This window comes from Gastrolobium bilobum, unplaced genomic scaffold (genome assembly GCF_033153095.1).
Source record: "Gastrolobium bilobum isolate Gb01-03AN ecotype WA unplaced genomic scaffold, APGP_CSIRO_Gbil_v1 utg8041, whole genome shotgun sequence".
Taxonomy (NCBI): Eukaryota; Viridiplantae; Streptophyta; class Magnoliopsida; order Fabales; family Fabaceae; genus Gastrolobium; species Gastrolobium bilobum.
This window is the reverse complement of record NW_026897652.1, coordinates 611667-631081: the sequence shown is the minus strand read 5'-3', so window position 1 is coordinate 631081 and position 19415 is coordinate 611667. Positions and strand designations below refer to the sequence as shown.

Sequence of the window (19415 nt, the reverse complement as noted above, 5' to 3'; positions counted from 1 at the left end):
GTGTTACCATGCCACCCAGGAGGAGGAGGTCACTGAGACTAAAGAAGCAAGAAGAAGGAGAAGGAACAACAAAGAACAAAGGGAAGCTGGTTGATGTTATGGGCTCTTCTTCCCGCTCTGATTCACCAACTAACATCATCAACAAGGCAAGTAAACGTGTTATAAAAAGACTATCGTTGTAAAGATTTAATTTTTAGAACTTGGCACTTCACATTGTCTACATTTTAATATTAAAATATTAGTTGTTGATTTAAAACTTTTGAAAAAAAAAAAAAAACTGGTCATATTAGCGTCTAATAACCCAAGTAAAAGTTTGACGGGGAGGAGCCATGAAAATGTACAAGATTAGAGTTGGTTCTACGCTTCAAATTTTAAGTAGTTATTAGTTTGGTATGCATTTGAGATGGATACTCATATATTTATTCTTATTTTACCATATTTCTTCTGTCTTTAGTTTATGATTGTACTATAAATATATTATAATGATGCATTTAACACACGCACATACATGATTCTTTAGATGACAGAATTGTATTTCTCATAACCTCTAGTTTATCTTCAATTTTTGGTTTATTTTTTCCGTTTGAGTGCATCTCTGCCAACATTCATCAGATGTCTACCATTAAAATGATTGTGCAGGCATATCAAGCTCCAACATGTTCTCTTATACATGCTGATACTTTCAACATGACACAAGTGGATATACCAGAAATGAAGGAGGCAAGTGAGGCTGAAATGTCAGCGCCAAATCACTTAGATCAAATGGAAGGGCCTAATATTCAAGCATCAAGAGCAAATAAGAATCATAACAAGTCTATTTCAATGGCTGAACGTCCATCCCAATCTTTCAGCCTCAATCTAACTGACATGGTCAAGATGTGTGATGATAATGAAGATGAGGTTAACTCTGTTGGACAGAGCTTGCCAATGGGCACAGTTGATGCATACCAAGTGAAGCCAGAATCCATACCCCTACTAAAAAAAATCCTCAATAAGCATGGAGATATTGCTAAGAATTGTACCATATCAACAATGAAATACCGTTCAATGTTGTTGGATATGATATGTGATATCTTCTCAGAATTGCAAGACGAGGATCTTAGTAAAATCAAAGAAGATGACCTGCAAGATATGATTGCTCTTGTGAATGAAATGAAAAATATGAAAGTGGACATAGGGTGGCTTCACATGAGACTGTTCCAGATACTTGAGGCAAAACAGATTCTTAGTCAATCTAGCACACTGAAAGAAGCTAAAGAGAGCAATAGACAATTCATTGAAAATGTGAAGAGAGAACTGGAAGAAAATGAAGCTGAAAAGAATGTCGTGGCAGAAAAGCTCATATCAATCCATGCTAGAGAGACTGTTTGCAAGGAGACACTGGCTAAAGCATGGGATGAGAGTATAGCAATAGCTGCAACTATTGCAGATGCCAAATCTAAAGTGAGGCGCTTTCACAAGTGCTCACTGGTAGATGGTTTGCTTTAAGCCATTTCATCTCACCATCTCTGCTTTCTCCATGGATTGATCTGAGCTTTGCTGCCACAACATTATTTTCTGCTTCATTTTCTTCAAGTTCTCTCTACACATTTTTAATGAATTGTCTATTGCTCTCTTTAGCTTCTTTCAGTGTGCTAGATTGACTAAGAATCTGTTTTGCCTCAAGTATCTGGAACAGTCTCATGTGAACCTTATGTCCAGATTTTCTTCTCAGTAGATGCCATTTATATTTTTGTCTGTGATGATATCCAGATTCACTGGAGAGAGCTAATAGCATTAAACAGAGATACTTTGTAAAGAAGGTCATTAACTTGGATTTCCAGACAACAGACAATTTCTAGAAATCTACCCAAAAGAGTAACTTGATCAACAATGTCAAGCCCCCGAAGCATGAATTTAGTTAGGATAGTTTGAAATGTTTTGTTTGGATTTAACGTCTCTCACTTATGATGGTTCCATTGCTATCCATCAATATTGATACATCAGAAATTCACAACCCAGCAATATCAACTTGGAGTCATACACTTGAACAATGTTTTTGTGTATAACATAATTTTCCTTGCAAACTTAGGGATCATATATCATGAAATTAGTCATGATTTTCTATGTTTATACATTAAAAATATTTATTTACGTTAGCGTTTTTCAATCAAGAGCATAATTTTATTTTAAATATAAAAATCCCAACTAAGGGATATCAAATTATTAACACTCGGGTAGACCATAAATAACATAACGTACACCTCACCTCACCTTGGTTGACTCGGGTCAACCCTGACCCCTCCCCTCTGAGGGTTGGGGTCACAAGTTGGACTCTATATGCATATCGACTCTTCCGACTCTCAAAACCCGGTCGGGTTTCAGTGACTCCCGGGTCATAGGGGTCAAAAAGGATCACTGCATGTTTTTTTATTCTTTAAAATTCCATGAAATAACATTATTTTATTAAAAAAATAATAAAATAAAAATGCTTGCAAACCTAAATCTATTCGTTCTCTTCTCTCCCAGCGACCTAGATGTCTTCAATCTTCACCTCGCTGTCGTGAATCTTCTAGAAAAGATAAGAATTTTACCCATTCAAATGAAATTCTTACGGTCGTCGATTGAAAACAAAAGCTCATTCTTACATCTTTTAAATTTTTCTTTGTTAGGAATCTTCTCAAAAGAGGCAAAATCGGGTCAGCGTAGTGACCCTATTAGAATATATGAGTTTTGTACTTTGGTATCTTGATACTTTAATAAGGTTGTGTAATATTGACTTGTGGTTGTAATTGGTGAATTATGTTAAGTATATTTTAAATTTTTGATGATTGGTGATTTATTTTTTAATATTTTCATATAAGATATATATATTTATAATTTTTTAATATATAAAACCGAGTCAGCGTAGTGACCCCGTGACCCCTCGGTTGAACCCGTGACTCCTGACCCCTGTTCTTGACCGGATCGATGGCGGTGTCGAGTTTTTAAACACTGTACACAAGTTACCCAACTCATTCTAGGTGTGTTTTTCCTTAAGCATACATCAACTTAATAGTCTAAAATTTGCACGAGTTAGTCAAAATTACCCTTATATCATTAAATAACTTTTTATTAAATAATTATATTATTAATTTATTATTAGATTGAATTTTTTTCTTTCACATGTATAGAGAGTTGGGAAGGATCTTTTGACTTTGTTATGATATTAAAAAGTCTTACTTCTTATCTTAGTCATTGATTTTCTTGCATCTGACAATTATTGTTTATTTAGTTATATCTATTAATTAATTATTAATCCTAAATAAATTATAACCATCAAATATATAAAAATTAATGGGTGAGATGTGAAGTAACAATCTTATGTTCATATATATTTTTTTTAACATCCAGTGATGATATATAAACTTTGTCTTGCAAGCTACATAATAATGCAATGACAGTGGTGACATGTGATAGCAATAGCATTATAGGTGACGAGCTGGTGGAAGGTTTAAAAATACTTTTTATATTTTACTTTATAAATAGAGGGATTAACATCTTTAAATATAATTACTTAATTAGATAGCATTATAAAATTATCTCTTCCAATTCAAAACAATATTGATTTGAGGTTTGGAAAAAAATAATATAGGATATTTCAGTAAAATTTATAATGTAAAAGGAAAATAAAATTTCTAAACTATCCTACGTCTATTTTTTTTGCTTGTTTCGGTGCTTAAACCTCAAACTTAATATTTTTTTGTTAAAAAACAAGAGTTTAGCCGTTGGTAAAGCTCAAACACGATTTCACGATTTTTTTTTTTTTTTTTTTTTTGTTTCGGTACGTTGGAAAAGCTCAAACTTAACATTTTTGGTTAAAAAGTGAAAAAATTTAGCCGTTGGTAAATCAAAAACGATTTCATGCTTTATTTTTTTTTGGTTTCACGATCATGCACACACACCCCTCTTATTACTTTGATATCTAAGTAATCCTTGTTCTCAAGAAACCATCTATTTAACCTTGTCAATACTAAATAGCAGATCACTTTCCCTGTTCTTTTCAGTTTGAGATAATGTTGCAGTTGCTGGCTTTTTTTTTCCCCTTCTTCTTGTTAGCGTTAGTGTAGTATATTATTAATATGAGCACTGATTAATTAATTAATTATTCTTTCTTATGCTATTGACTATTGAGGTTGAGCTTTGTTATGTTGAGAAATAATAAATGATTTTCAAAATGTAACGTTTGAGGTGGAAGATGTGTTGTCTGCTATGCAAGTACCGTCCTCTCTTTTGTCTTCCATATCTGCTACTGCTGCTACGGTCCTTTCTTTTGTTTTCCAGATATGCTTGTACGGTCGGTCGTTCGTTTTGACCAGAAAGTAGAATAAATCTTTAATGCAACTATGGATTTAAAATTTATTTATTATATCTGTCATTTATTTCATGACACGTAAATAAAAAAACATCACATTACCTCATCAGCTTTTATTTAATTTTCTTTTTTTTTCGGATAATTTTATGTTTTTTTTATTTACTTGTCTCAAAATGAAGATACTGTTGGAAGTATTCAAGTATAAGTTATAAAGAAGTACCACATCGATTAGACATAGACCAAGTGATGACTATATAAGTGCAAAAAGACCCATAAACCTACAGCCTTAAGGTTTTGGGTTAAAATGTGGTGTCGGCCCACTTATTGTGGTTTATCGCTTGGCCCATGGATGTATCCCTTGCAATGGGTTTTGGGCTCCCCGTACCATTCTCAACAATGGTATCAGAGCCAAAGGTTTGGCTGGGCCAGGTATTTAGAGATGGTGATGTTTCAAGGCCTCCGCAGAAGGCTAGTGTGACTCCAATACTTAAAGAAAAAAGACTTCCGCAGAAGTTGCCCTGTTGCCCTTAAGGGGGAGCATAATGTTGGGTCTCATACTTGAGGGGAAGATGTTGGAAGTATTCAAGTATGAGTTATAAAGAAGTACCACATCGACTAGACATAGACCAAGTGATGATTATATAAGTGCAAAAAGACCCATAAACCTACAGCCTTAAGGTTTTGGGTTAAAATGTGGTGTCGGCCCACTTATTGTGGTTTATCGCTTGGCCCATGGATGTATCCCTTGCGATGGGTTTTGGGCTCCCCGTACCATTCTTAACGGATACACCAAGATAGTTGCACTAAATATTTATTCCGGAAAGTGACAGTGAGGGTTGGAACGAAGCACATTTGAAGCTTGAAGAAATAGTAGGCTGCATCTAAGTCATTTGGATCATTGGTGAGTATTCTTTGTTGAAAACTTGCATTCTATATTACAATGCCACCCAGGAGGAGGAGATCACTGAGAGTACTAAAGAAGCAAGGAAAAGAAGAAGGAACACCAAAGAACAAAGGGAAGCCGGTTGATGTTATATTTATGGGCTCTTCTTCCCGCTCTCATTCACCTACTAACATAATCAACCAGGCAAGCCATGTCATCCACACTCTTGTGTTTAAATGTTGTACTAATTGCTTGGCTTAAAATGAAGCATTTTTCATGAAAATGAAATGGAAAAAAATGTACTTGGAAGACCAGAACAGCTTCCTGTTTTTTTATTTTATTTTTTATTAAAAAGTCTTGTTAAAGTTTTGGGATGGCAACAAAAGGCAAATCGAACCGTGAAGTGACCATATTGATCATTCACAGATTTGATGCAAGAAAAGTTAAGAAATTTCTAATTTTAAAACCAGTGGATGTCTGTGAACTCTGAGACACAGAATCAGGAAGAACGACCTTAAAAAAAATTGCAATTAAAGGGTCTAATACAAGAATCATTGCTTTCTTTACACTTTCTTAAGCACTTTGTTAAAATGTCGTTTTGTTCATAAAACGGGGATGCTGACTCGTTACCATTTAGCAAATGTAGGCTCTGCCAGCTGTTATAAAAGACTATCCTTCTAAAGGTTTAATTTTTAGAACTCTGCACTTCATATTGTCTACATTTGATATTAAAATATTAGTTGTTGATTTAAAAATTTTGAAAAAATAAAAAAGCTGGTCATATTAGCATCTAATAACCTAAGTAAACGTGTGACGGGGTGGAGCCATGAAAATGTACAAGATTAGAGTTGGTTTTTCACTTTTACTTCATATTTTAAGTAGTTATTGTTGAGATATTCAAGTGTGATGAGTCCCACATTGGTTGGTAATGAGCTAAGTGAAGAGCATATAAGTGAAAGGACCCATGAACTCATTGCCTTAAGGTTTTGGGTTGAGACATGGTGTCAGATCCACCTGCTACGGTTGGTGTAGCCTTAGCTCATTGGTGGTGGCCCCCGCCACGGGCTTTCCCTGGACCCGCTTGACATTGGAGTTTGAGGGAACGAATTTCCCAACAGTGGTATCAGAGCCGGATTGGGCTCGAGCTAGCCTAGTGATTGGCTAGGAGGCGGGTTGAGTACTTTGCGCTTTGGGTACTCGGTTGAGGAGGAGCATACCAATGGTGGGTTTCACACTTGAAGGGGAGATTGTTGAGATATTCAAGTGTGATGAGTCTCACATTGGTTGGTAATGAGCTAAGTGAAGAGCATATAAGTGAAAGAACCCATTGCCTTAAAGTTTTGGGTTGAGACATGGTGTCAGATCCACTTGCTACGGTTGGTGTAGCCTTAGCTCATTGGTGGTGGCCCCCGCCACGGGCTTTCCCTGGACCCGCTTGACATTGGAGTCGGTTGGTGTAGCCTTAGCTCATTGGTGGTGGCCCCCGCCACAGGCTTTTCCTGGACCCGCTTGTTTGAGGGAACGAATTTCCCAACAGTTATTTAGTTGCTATGGCATTTGAAATGGATACTCATATATTTATTCCTATTTTACCATATTTCTTCTGTCTTTAGTTCATGATTGTACTATAAATATATTATAACGATGCATTTAACACGCACACGCAGGATTTTTTAGATGACAGAATTTTATTTATCATTATCTCTAGTTTGTCTTCAATTTTTTGTTTATTTTTTTGCATTTGAGTGCACCTCTGCAAACATTCATCAGATGTCTACCATTAAAAAGATTGTGCAGGCATATCAAGCTCCAACAGGTTCTCTTATACATGCTGATAGTTCCAACATGACACAAGTGGATATACCAGAAATGAAGGAGGCAAGTGAGGCTGAAATGTCAGTGCCAAATCACTTAGATCAAATGGAAGGGCCTAATATTCAAGCATCAAGAGCAAATAAGAATCATAACAAGTCTATTTCAATGGCTGAACGTCCATCCCAATCTTTCAGCCTCAATCTAACTGACATGGTCAAGATGTGTGATGATAATGAAGATGAGGTTAACTCTGTTGGACAGAGCTTGCCAATGGGCACAGTTGATGCATACCAAGTGAAGCCAGAATCCATACCCCTACTAAAAAAAATCTTCAATAAGCATGGAGATATTGCTAAGAATTGTACCATATCAACAATGAAATACCGTTCAATGTTGTTGGATATGATATGTGATATCTTCTCAGAATTGCAAGACGAGAATCTTGGTAAAATCAAAGAAGATGACCTGCAAGATATGATTGCTCTTGTGAATGAAATGAAAAATATGAAAGTGGACATAGGGTGGCTTCACATGAGACTGTTCCAGATACTTGAGGCAAAACAGATTCTTAGTCAGTCTAGCACACTGAAAGAAGCTAAAGAGAGCAACAGACAATTCATTGAAAATGTGGAGAGCGAACTTGAAGAAAATGAAGCAGAAAAGAATGCTGTTGCAGAAAAGCTCAGATCAATCCATGCTAGAGAGACTGTTTGCAAGGAGACACTGGCTAAAGCATGGGATGAGAGTACAGCAATAGCTGCAACTATTGCAGATGCCAAATCTAAAGTGAGGCGCTTTCACAAGTGCTCACTGGTAGATGGTTTGCTTTAAGCCATTTCATCTCACCATCTCTGCTTTCTCCGTGGTAATGATTTTAGGATTGTTAACTGAATTGTCCTTTATGACTGTTCTTAGTTGATTTTGTGTTTTTCATTTTTTAAATGTATGCTAAGACTGTCAGTTTCCATTTATTTATCTACAAGAGTATAAATATACTGGCAGTTTTCATTTGGGGCTGAATTTGTGGTATTTCTTGAGGTGTATAATTATACTGTTTCATACTCAGTGATGAATGCGTGATGGAGGCAGATATACACAATGAATGTGTTTTGCATGAGTCAGGATTATAGATCAGTATGAGTCAGGATTATACACAAGGTATTTCCAGCACAGATATACTTCCAGATGTACTGTTTCTTCTTTGATGACTTTGAAGGATCTTTACAAATGCTTGCATGAGATGAGAGGTATATTTAACACAAATTAATGATCGTTTATAGGAGACCCACTAAAATTAAATTTCTGCATGATACAAAGAGACCTTACAATTGCTTTACAAAATGGCATTGCAATGATATTCCTTTAGTGTTGATATTACCCCCCTGAACTTGTTAGAGGAGAAACATTCCCTATTGGCGAATTGTTCAGAGAAAAGGTCATTTCTTAAGTAATTGTGCAGATACCTGATTCTTAGTGAAGAGAACTTGATCAGAAGATTCAAAACTGAAGAGACCCTAGTAAGCCATTAGGTTCTTGAAGCAGCTGTGGTCGAAGTTTTTTGGGAAGATAAGTCTAGTAAAAACAGATTATGATCACCATATGATCTTGGGCACCTGGTATTGGTAAAGAGTGAAGTATGCTTTTCCATAGCCAGTTTGGTTATAAAATCTTAATCTACTTTCCTATGGTGTAGCTCCCCGCATGAAAGTCGCATAAAGTTTGATTATGCTCACACTAATAGGCGTCGATGTTGTAAAAAATATGCTATTTGAGAAAATAAAACTTGGTGCTTAGTTCAGACTATGAAATGGAAATAATGCTAACTCAGGCTAATGAATCAAGATCATATATATATATATATATATATATATGGGGCAAAATGATTTCTGCAGCTGCTGTACCTACAGCAAGTAAGGATACACGTCCGAATCTTAGCATACAGCAACGGATCCTGAGTTTTTTTTTTTTTTTTTTTTTAAAAAGCTGTGGGGCCCACTTTTCTGTGTCATGCAGAAATGTTAAACCCTATATATATATATATATATATATATATATATATATATATATATTTTTATTATTATTATTTTATTTTTTTTTTGGTAGACAGATCATATATAATTTCTTATCACATGTCATTTATATTTTTGTCCATAATGAAATCCATATTCACCCGAGAGAGCTAATAGCATTAAAAATTGATACTTTGTAAAGAAGATCATAAAACTTGGTTTTCCAGGCAACGGACAATTTCTAGAAATCTACCCAAAAGAGTTAGTCAAAATTACCCTTATATAGTTAAATAACTTTTTATTAAATAATTATAGTACTAATTTATTATTAGATTGAATTTTTTTTTCTTTTGCACACACATGTATAGAGTGAGGGCAAGGATTTTTGACTTTGTTGTATGATTAAAAAGTCTTATTTCTCATTGATTTTCTTGCATTTGACAATTATTATTTATTGAGTTATATTCATTAATTAATTTATAATCTCAAAAAAATTATAATCATCAGATATATGAAGATCAACTTTGTCTTGCAAGGTGTATAATACTGTAATGGCAGTGCTGACATGGTGGTGATGACACTAGGGGTGGTAGCAACAACATTATAGGGATGGGGTGGTGGAGGGTTTAAAAATACTTTTTGCATTTTACTTAATTAAATATAAAAATTAACGACTCTCCTCTATCCCAGAAGATAAAGTTATCTTCTGCAATCCAAAACGACATCGTTTTAGAATTTTTAAAAAAATACATGATATTTTAATAAAATTCATAATATAAAATGAGAGTAAAATTTTTAAAATATCTTGTATTTATTTTTCTAAACGTCAAAATGATATCATTTTGAAATTATAGGATATAACTTTATGTCATGTGACATCAGAAATATTTTTTCCTTAAATATAACTAAGCGCATCTCCTTTTGCCAATATATCCTTTAATAATTTTTATGCTTGTTACTTAATTAAGTAATATTATAAAGTTGTCTTCTATAACTCAAAATGATGTTATTTTGAAGGTTAGAACAAAATAATACCTAATATTTTAATAAAATTTATAATATAAAGGAGAGTAAAATTTTTAAATATCTTGTATTTTTTTTTCTAAACACCTTGCAAAATATAATATATCTTATATAACAGGAGACATATGTCTTCGTTAATATTTTCTTTGATCAGAATTGGAGGTGGGGGTTCCTTTTTAGGTAAATCTCCTCCTGTGGATGTAAGGAAGCCCGTTTCAGGAGAATACACAGGGCCCAGAAAAGTCATCAACTGGCCCAGTACGTAGACTAATTGATTATTACAAATAAAGTCTCATATGTAGAAAAATATGATATGGTTGAAATATGAAAATATTATGCTGAGAAATATTGATTTCCATGTATGTTTTTGAATTTCAAATCAGTTGTGATCGACTATGATCCAAGTAATGGGAAGGTTAGTAGTAATGAGAAGATAAGAAAAATTGTTCCGAATTTCTTCCCAGTGTGTCTTCATGTTACTTATGAGTTTAAACAATTGCAAAACTATTTGGATTAAAAGGATATAAGTTATGTTATTTTAGTTTGAGTAATATATAGTTATAACCCAAACGACACTTCCGATATTAATGATTAAGATACAAAGTCATCAATTTAACTATTTGAAGTAATTACAAGGCAATTACTCGTTTTAACCAAATCATTTGTAGGAGTGGGAGCATTTGAGTTTAGTGAATTTCAAGCATTGGCTTTCTACATGAGTGAGAAAATGAAGTCCGAGCAGACAAAAGAGATTCCTAGAAACATAAGTGATAAAATGGAGAATAAACCTGTCTGATACAAAACAGTTTCAGACATTCCAAAGCGTGGGCAAAGAGAAAAAGGAAATAAAGTTCTATGGATGAGATTTGATATGACGGTATATTTGATGAGAATGGACATATCTGTAAAGTCTGAAAGTAGCATTTTAAAGTAGAAAACATAGAATTTCAATGAGCTGGGGGATCGATTCTAAATTGGATGGCAATGCTGATAAAAATTGAGGTACGCATCATGTACAAGTTGTAAATGGTGGTATATAAGTATTTATATTTATATATTGCATGCTGCGACATGTTTAAACATATCCTATTAAAGTCTTGCAATTCTTTACGTGAATCGCACATTATGGCTCTCAACATTCCTCCAATTAATTAGTTAGATGCTATGTATATTGCTAATAAAGAAAAATAGAAATATATTATGTATAGAATCTAAAATGTAATTTACAGAGGTTCATGTATACATATTACTTAGGAGGTTTAAATATGGCATTCATTGTACGCGTAAAGTGAAAAATATTGATTATATTGACCGAATATATTCATTGTAACATCCAAGCGTTTAAAAAAATAATTATTGATTAATGCAACACACATTGTAAAATTTGATATTCATACACAACCTAATAATTTTATATAAAATGTGATACCAAGTGAAATGTTAAATTATAATTATTCATTATTTGTCTCAAATCTTATATATGAGTTTCATAACAATAAAAATATAATCAAATATTTTTATTTCTATATATTTAAAAATTATTTATTACATTAATTTTTATATATCAATATATTATTAAATAATTTTCAGACAATATAAAATTTGATAAATATGATTAAAATAATAAGGATTTTTAACTAACAGCACATATCATGATATAATTATTGAATTAAAATTATTTAATAGTATGAAAATGATTATAATTTATAATAATATAAAATTAGTTTCTTCTAATATATATATATAGGATAGAACCTATTTACATTAGAATAAAAAGTCTCATATTGATTTGCTTGCAAATACCGATTTACATATTTAACAAATTACAATTGAAATTATTAAATATAAATAGGATTAACAGCTAAGATATATCGAAACAAAATAATCAAGTTCCTATTTTATATATGGGATTGCATCTTCTCAAGCGGCAGAAGAAGAGACTTTTTTGCGGCTGATACAGTTAAATGGGTCCCACTGATTTAAAAGAAAAAAAAAGAATGAAATGAAATATTGGCACACACATTGATCTCTCACTGGCAGGAGAACATGAATTTTGCTGCAACAGAAGACTTATTTTGCCCTTTATATATATATATGTGTGTGTATGGATTACTATTTTTTATGATATAGAAGATATTTTTATCTCCTACATACATATAAAAATATGTGATGTCAATGTGGATTCATGTGAAAAGAAGAGAGAAAAAGAAAATATGGACTTCATATTATATGTGTGTAGGAGATAAAATTATCTCCTATAACATGATAAACAATAATCTCATATATATATATATATATATATATATATATATATATATATATATATATAGGGTTTTAATTTTTTTTTTGATAACATAGGGTTTTAATTTTATCATGTTGCATGAGACAAATTGTGTCATGCAACACACAAAAAAGCGGGTGGGACTCACTAAAAAAGAGAGAAAGAAAATAAAGAAAATTTGGATCTCACCCACTTTTTTGTGTGTTGCATGAGACAATTTATCTCATGCAACATGAGAAAAATAAAACTCACATATATACATATATATATATATAGAGAGAGCATGATATTCTTACACTGATGTAAAAATAAAAAATCTTACATCAAATCTTGGTCATTAATTTGCTTCCATCTAACTGTTCACATATCTAATAAATCAGAACCGTTAAATATAAATAAGATCAACAGTCAAAATTAAGAGTGTAACTTACACTATTATAAAATGATCTTAATCCCATGTATATATAGTGTTTATTGTTTCTCCCTAAATTTTGGTATAAGATAGACTTGTTATTCTTACACCGTTATAAATTGATCATATCTCATATATATTTATTTATTTCTTGTGTATCTTTCTTTTTTCCTTTTCCTTTGTCCCCTATATCAAGGCAGAAGCAAGTAAAAAACTACAATCTAATTGTGTGCTCTTTAGTTAGGTCAATGATGAGTTGTAACTAAACCCTCTCATCACGATTTGCTGCTTCAAAATAATATCCTGTTTTGGTAGAAACAAAATAGTACTTATAAAATAAACAACGACAATTATACATATCAATTTAAATTTTTCTAAGTTGACGAATTTCGATTTATATATGCAGAATATTGACTTCATGATGCATAGACAAATCAAAATACATGTTCGATTTGTATATCACAATATTTTTCTTTTGTCCGCTCAAGTGTGTGTGGGGAAGAGGAAAAGAAATTAAGCAACGAATCTTCTGCATTTAGTATTGCCCAGCCAATTTTCCACAGTAGTCACCTGTAAGCATTCTATAAGAGGAAAGACAGAACCAAATTCAGCTTTTAAAGGCACCTATCTATGATGATATACCCTCATAGGACAACCAAAGAGGGCCAGCATGAATGCATGATCCCACTTCCCAGCTACTTTCGACCATTTCCCTTCTCGTTTTCATAGACACACACAAAGCTTAAAAAAAAAAAAAAAAGTGAATAAAATGTTCACGTAAATATTTATTATTCCTTTTTTAAATAAAAAAAAGGGACAGCTCCAATATACAAAAACGTCAATAAACACGTGGCGCAAAACCCGTCGATCGTCGGCTTTTCAAAAGTAATAATCAAACGATGACGTGGATTTCTGTCTACTACTACCCTTAGCATGGTGCGACGACGTCGTTTTTGTCTTTCTCGAGCCCGGCACTTCGGGCGGCGTCAGCATGCGAATCAGCGCCATGTTAAGCCCTTTGAAGAAGGGGTGCTTCTTGACGTCAGCGGCGCCGCGCTTCGACCCAAGCCGTCGAGCTGGATCCTTGTTCAACAAGCGGGATATCAGGTCCCGCGCGTGGAGTTCAAGCGCGCTGGAGGGCGTGGACGTGGGAAAGGTCAGGGGCTTCTTTATGATGTTGCGCAGCGTAGCCTCGTTCGATGGGGCCGCATACGGCGTACGACCGTAGATGAGCTCGTAGATAAATATGCCAAAGGACCACCAATCAACGGCGTTTCCGTGTGAGTTGCCGGCAGCGACCTCCGGCGATACATACTCGTGGGTTCCAACAAAGGAGTGGGACCGGGCAGCAACCGGTTCGGCCACGAAAAGCCGGTTCGGCTGAACCGTTTGGACCTTGCGGGACCGGAACACCCGGTTCGAGAAGCACGAGAATGGAGTAGAAAAAGAACGCGAGCGATTGTAAGGTAATGCAGATGGAATCGCAGGATCTTGTAAGCAATCAGAGGATTCAACGGCAGGGATTGCATCTGAGCAAAGAGAAAGATCGAAATCAGAAAGCATGATGTGACCGTCAGATCTGACCAACACGTTCTCAGGTTTTAGATCCCTGTAGATGATTCCCAACATGTGGAGGTACTCCAACGCCACCAGTACCTCAGCCGCATAAAATCTGAGCAACAAAATATAGATGAGTGTAACAGAACAACAAAATGTAACAGACTAATTTTCTCGGAGGCCAAACAGATAAAACGTCATCGTTTCGGTTTGTATTACTTTGTTATAGTTAATGGTTTACCTTGCTGAGGAGAGAGGAAAACGGTTGTGAGGGTGCTTGTGGCGTAGGGAGTGCAAGTCTCCACCGGAACAAAACTCCATGACAATGCAAGAGAAATGTGAGGCCTCGAACTCAGCGTAGAGCGTAGGGAGGAAAGGGTGGTCGAGCATCTTGAGGATCTTTCTCTCCATTTCCGCTCTCTGTGCCTTCTTCTTCAATGCCACGGCGTCTTTGTCCACCACTTTCATGGCGTACAAACAGCACGAGTCTTCTTCTTCTTCGTTGTCGAATTCGTTTCTGGTGTTGCGGAGGCGGCAGAGGTAGACGGTACCGATATCGCCGGCGCCGATTCGGCGGAGGAGCTGAAAGTCGCGGAAGGTGAGGGCGGCCTTGCGGCGGAATGTGGCGGAGCAGATGGCGGAGTAGGCGAAGTCGGAGGAGCGGTGAGGCTTGACTGAGAGACTCTCCGGCGAGGCGGGGAGGAGGTCGAATGAAAGACGGCTGAAACTCGTGCTGCAAATGCTTTCACTGCTCATGGAGCTTCGCTGCGTCGAATTCACAGTGTCCAAACTCACCTCAGAATCACGTGCACCACTCTCTAACATGGTACGGAAGAAGTGGTTTGAACTTTGAACGTGTAGGTTGAATGAAACAAGGATTAATAAAGGTGGTGCAGGCTTTCGGAAGGGGTTGGAAACTTGGAATGGAGCTGAGCTGTTTTTTGGGTTAGGGTTTTGGGAGCACAAAAATTTGAAAGAATAATTAATCAACGTTGGTACGAATAGTTTCAGAGCAATAAGGGAAGCACGGGTTGGGCCAGAAAGAGAGAGAGAGAGAGAGAGAGAGAGAGAGACTGTGACTCTGTGAGTGTGTTTAGGAAACGAGGAAGGTAGTTGTGTTATTTATGCTAAAGACCCGTACGGGTGTAAAATGGGTCTAACTAACAGGGAAGGGCACGTGAGAGGGGGCAAGAGGGGGTGAGTTTTGGCACGTGCGGAGTGTGACTGAGGAAGAGAAAGAAGGAAGTAGTAGTAGGATTAGGGTAGGTGCTTGTTGTTTTGTGAGGATGATGAATTGAGAAGAGGGGAAGGGTTGTCACGTGGCAGAGGTTACTTTGGTGCATTGGTGAAGCTCTGAGAAATTACTGAGCAATGACTAATGAGCGTGTGCTGCAGCCTGCAGGCTGTGGGAAAAGCTTTTTTTGCAGTTTTTTTTTTACAGTGATTGAATGCAATGACGGAAAGACCCCTGTCAAATAGTTCAGTAAACCATGCAACGGTCAACCCTATTTATGACCAAACAGAACAGATCGTTAAGGTCGCGTTGCTTTATCCTTGACCATATATACTTTTACCATAAATGAAACTACCTGTCTTGAAAGAGAGAGAAAAAAAAAAACACAGAAAAAAAGGCAAAACAATCAGGTGGGCAATTATATTGTTATTATTTATTAGTGATCTATGATTACCAATATATATATATATATATATATATATGAGATAGGATCCTTTGACACCAGTGTCAAATTTTAAGTTTGACACCTCATCTGAGAGCCGTTAGATTAAAAAGGATCAATGGTGTCACATGCTTGTAAATCAGAGTCGTTGATCTTTTTCGATCTAACGACTCTCAGATGAAGTGTCAAACTTCAAACTTGACACCGGTGTCCAAGGATCCTGCCTCTGTATATATATCTGAGTGATCTCTAATTTTATTTTATTATCTCAGTGATCTCTAATTTTATTTTATTTTTGTATCATGTTTCTTTGATGACATTTGGTTAATCCATTATTTGTGTCATTTTATGTTCAGAAGAGTTATAAATGGATTTGAGAGGGATAGCTGACATTCAGTGAATTGATTTGCATTGGAGTGTGGCAAGATTACAGTAAAAAAAATCATAGAATTATTATTATTATTATTTATTATTTTTACATAATGAATCTTTTACAAAGACTTTTTCCATGAAAAATGAATACAATTATTATGATCCCCCAAAAAAATACAATTAAGAAAAGGTTTAAATGGCATAAATATTCCTCAAGTTTTATTTACTTTTTTATAAATTTAGTTAAACCTTTTACTTTAAAAAACATCACTAAAAACTAAGGGCAATGTTATACTTATTATCATTTTTACTTTATTATTCTTACTACCTGATTAGTTATTATTGAATTAATTCAAAATTAATGGTTGAAAATGAAAAAAAAATAGGTGCCAGTGATTTTAAATTAATCCAACAATAACTAATCAGTAATAAGAATAATAAATCTAAAATGGTAATAAGTATAACCGTTCTAAAAAGAAAAATAAATGACAAAACTAAACCCTTTATTAATACGTTCAGTCAAAATTAATTTATTAGTTAACAAATTTTTATTTAATTAAATTAATTATTAGTTACATCACTTTACTTAAAAATAACAAAATCCTTTCAAGATAATATAAAATTCTCTAGTTAAATTTATTTTGTGATAACAATTCAGAGAAACCGCGGGATAACCAAGTTTGTAATGCTTTAACTTTCAAGAAAACGCCCTTACCTAAGGCGACTTCCCAATAATTAACCGGGAGATAATAACGACGATGTTGAAAAAGAAGGCAAGGCACGGGCTTCGCTGACTTTTGTAGTTTTGGAAATGGCTTAAAATGAATTTTTCAAAAAAATAAATAGTAATAGTAATGTAAAAAGAACATATTCTTTAAGGGAGAGACTATAGTTACTAGTTATTACCTCTCTTTTTTATTATTTCTTACTATTAAATCTTAATCGTTGATTTTTGTTAATCTAACGATTATAATTTATTTGAAATTAATAATTAATTAATCAGTATGACACAATAAATTACAACCATTAGATTGACGAAAATCAACGGTTAAGATTTAGTAGTAAGAGGTAATAACTATATTCTCTCTCATTCTGTAAAATTGATCTTATGTCAAAGAAAAATATAAAATTATAATATTCAATATATATATATATATATATATATATATATATATATATATATATATGGGTTTGATGTTTGTCATCTATGTTGCACCGACACCGATACGGGACACGGGATACGACACGACACTCCGACACGTTAATTCTAAAAAATGTTAAATTTTGACACGTTAGGACACGTTTTGATATTATAAAATATTTTTAATATATGTAGTGTAATATTCAATAATTTAATAAAAAAATAAAGCTAAACTTCTAATACCCATCAATTTTGCAAAAAAATATAAGATATCTCAAATGTTTATATTAAACTCAATAAAATAGTAATCGAAATCCAACGAATCTAATAGTTGGAACTCAAAATGCAACGCAAAGTAACCTTTGAACCTTTTTTGAGTCTTTGCAACTAGTATTGGAGTGTCAGGAAGTGTCGGTGAGTATCGGACACGTCAGGGATTTTGAAGTGTCGGTGCTTCATAGTTTGTCATTTTAAATGACATAAGTTATGTCATTTTAAGAGAGAGATAGACACAAGAAATGGGAATCATGGGAGAGAAAGTGGGTGGTTTTTTATTTTAAATTTAAAAAAAAAAAAATATTTTCTCGTGTCTATCTCTCTCTTAAAATGACATAAATTTATGTCATTTAAAATGACAAACATTTTTCCCATATATATATATATGGGAAAAGTGTTTGTCATTTTAAATGACACAACTTGTGTCATTTCACTCTCACAAAGAGGTAAGACTCACACATTTATATTTTTTTTGTACACTATCTCTCCTCCTTTATCAATTGATTTCTCTCACTTAAAATAACACAACTTTACATTCTTTAAAATGATACACATTTTTTCCTATATATATATATGGATAGATGGGAGAGGTTATACTTATAACCTCTTATAATTATTTTTTTTATTGTTAGATCAAAATCAAATCAACGGTTATAAATTACATCAAGTGAAAGCCGTTGATTTGATTTAATCCAACGATAAAACAATGTGATTGTAAGGGAAATTAGGTTATGAGTATAACCTTCATATATATATATATATATATATATATATATATATATATATATATATAGAGAGAGAGAGAGATAAAGGTTACATTTACAATCTCTTTTCGCTTACAAACAAATCTTAATCGTTTATTTGCCAATCTGACGATTATAGTTTATTGGAAATTAATAATTAACTAATAAGTATGACCTAATACATTATAACCGTTAGATTGACGAAAATTAACAGTTAAGATTTGATTGTAAGATGTTATAAGCAAAAATAGGTTATAAATATAACACCCCTAATATATATAATACTTGAAAACAAAAAGAAGCTTAAAACTTTAAGTCAAATATCCACCCCTGACCCAAATCATACCGAGTTATTTAGACTCTGGTTCACCATGATTAACTTGTTCTACATTTGAATTGAAGTTTTAACATGTTTATAGCCACATTTCAATCGGAGTGGGGCGATTGGTATTTTAATATGTTTATTGGTATTCTGATACGAATCCCAGCCACAAGGAGGGAGAGATGTTGAAGGCCGAATTGGAGAAATGAGGAAGATCAAACCAACGTGGATGAGAGATTATGTGGTTCTGCAACGTGGAGTCTAGGTGGCACAGGCTGAATCAGACGAGTCTTTTTGTGTTATTTTGGGCCAATAACTTGTTAGAGGCACATCTTCCCTTTTATTTGTTTAGCGTTTCCTTTTTAAGCTTGCATAAGGGGAACATTTTCTGTTAGCCAGATACTGTATAACGTAATTGATTCTTTTTCACCTCATTTTTGGAGTTGCCGGCAACCTCGAATTGCCATTGGTGGTGTAAATTTTACTTTTATGACGTGATTAATACAAATTGAGATTTAGTAGCTATCATTTTGGTACTTTCATTAAGAGAAAACTTTCGCTCATTCAACACT

At 34.0% G+C, this 19415-nt stretch overlaps 3 protein-coding genes across 3 annotated transcripts; 2 read left to right on the top strand and 1 right to left on the bottom strand.

Moving 5' to 3' along the window:
* Positions 1 to 8: 8 nt before the first annotated feature.
* On the top strand, positions 9 to 1488 carry LOC133309057 (uncharacterized). The gene is made up of 2 exons (XM_061509794.1): positions 9 to 146; positions 640 to 1488. The coding sequence occupies exons 1-2, from the start codon at positions 9 to 11 to the stop codon at positions 1486 to 1488; spliced, it is 987 nt and encodes a 328-aa protein (XP_061365778.1).
* A 5498-nt stretch (positions 1489 to 6986) lies between these two features.
* On the top strand, positions 6987 to 7862 carry LOC133309056 (uncharacterized). The gene has a single exon (XM_061509793.1). It carries the CDS (start codon positions 6987 to 6989, stop codon positions 7860 to 7862), a length of 876 nt encoding a protein of 291 aa, XP_061365777.1.
* A 5773-nt stretch (positions 7863 to 13635) lies between these two features.
* Positions 13636 to 15138, bottom strand: LOC133309065 (protein kinase PINOID-like). Its single transcript, XM_061509801.1, has 2 exons — positions 14555 to 15138; positions 13636 to 14428 (listed from the first exon to the last, which is right to left on the bottom strand). The coding sequence occupies exons 1-2, from the start codon at positions 15136 to 15138 to the stop codon at positions 13636 to 13638; spliced, it is 1377 nt and encodes a 458-aa protein (XP_061365785.1).
* Between the last annotated feature and the right edge of the window lie 4277 nt (positions 15139 to 19415).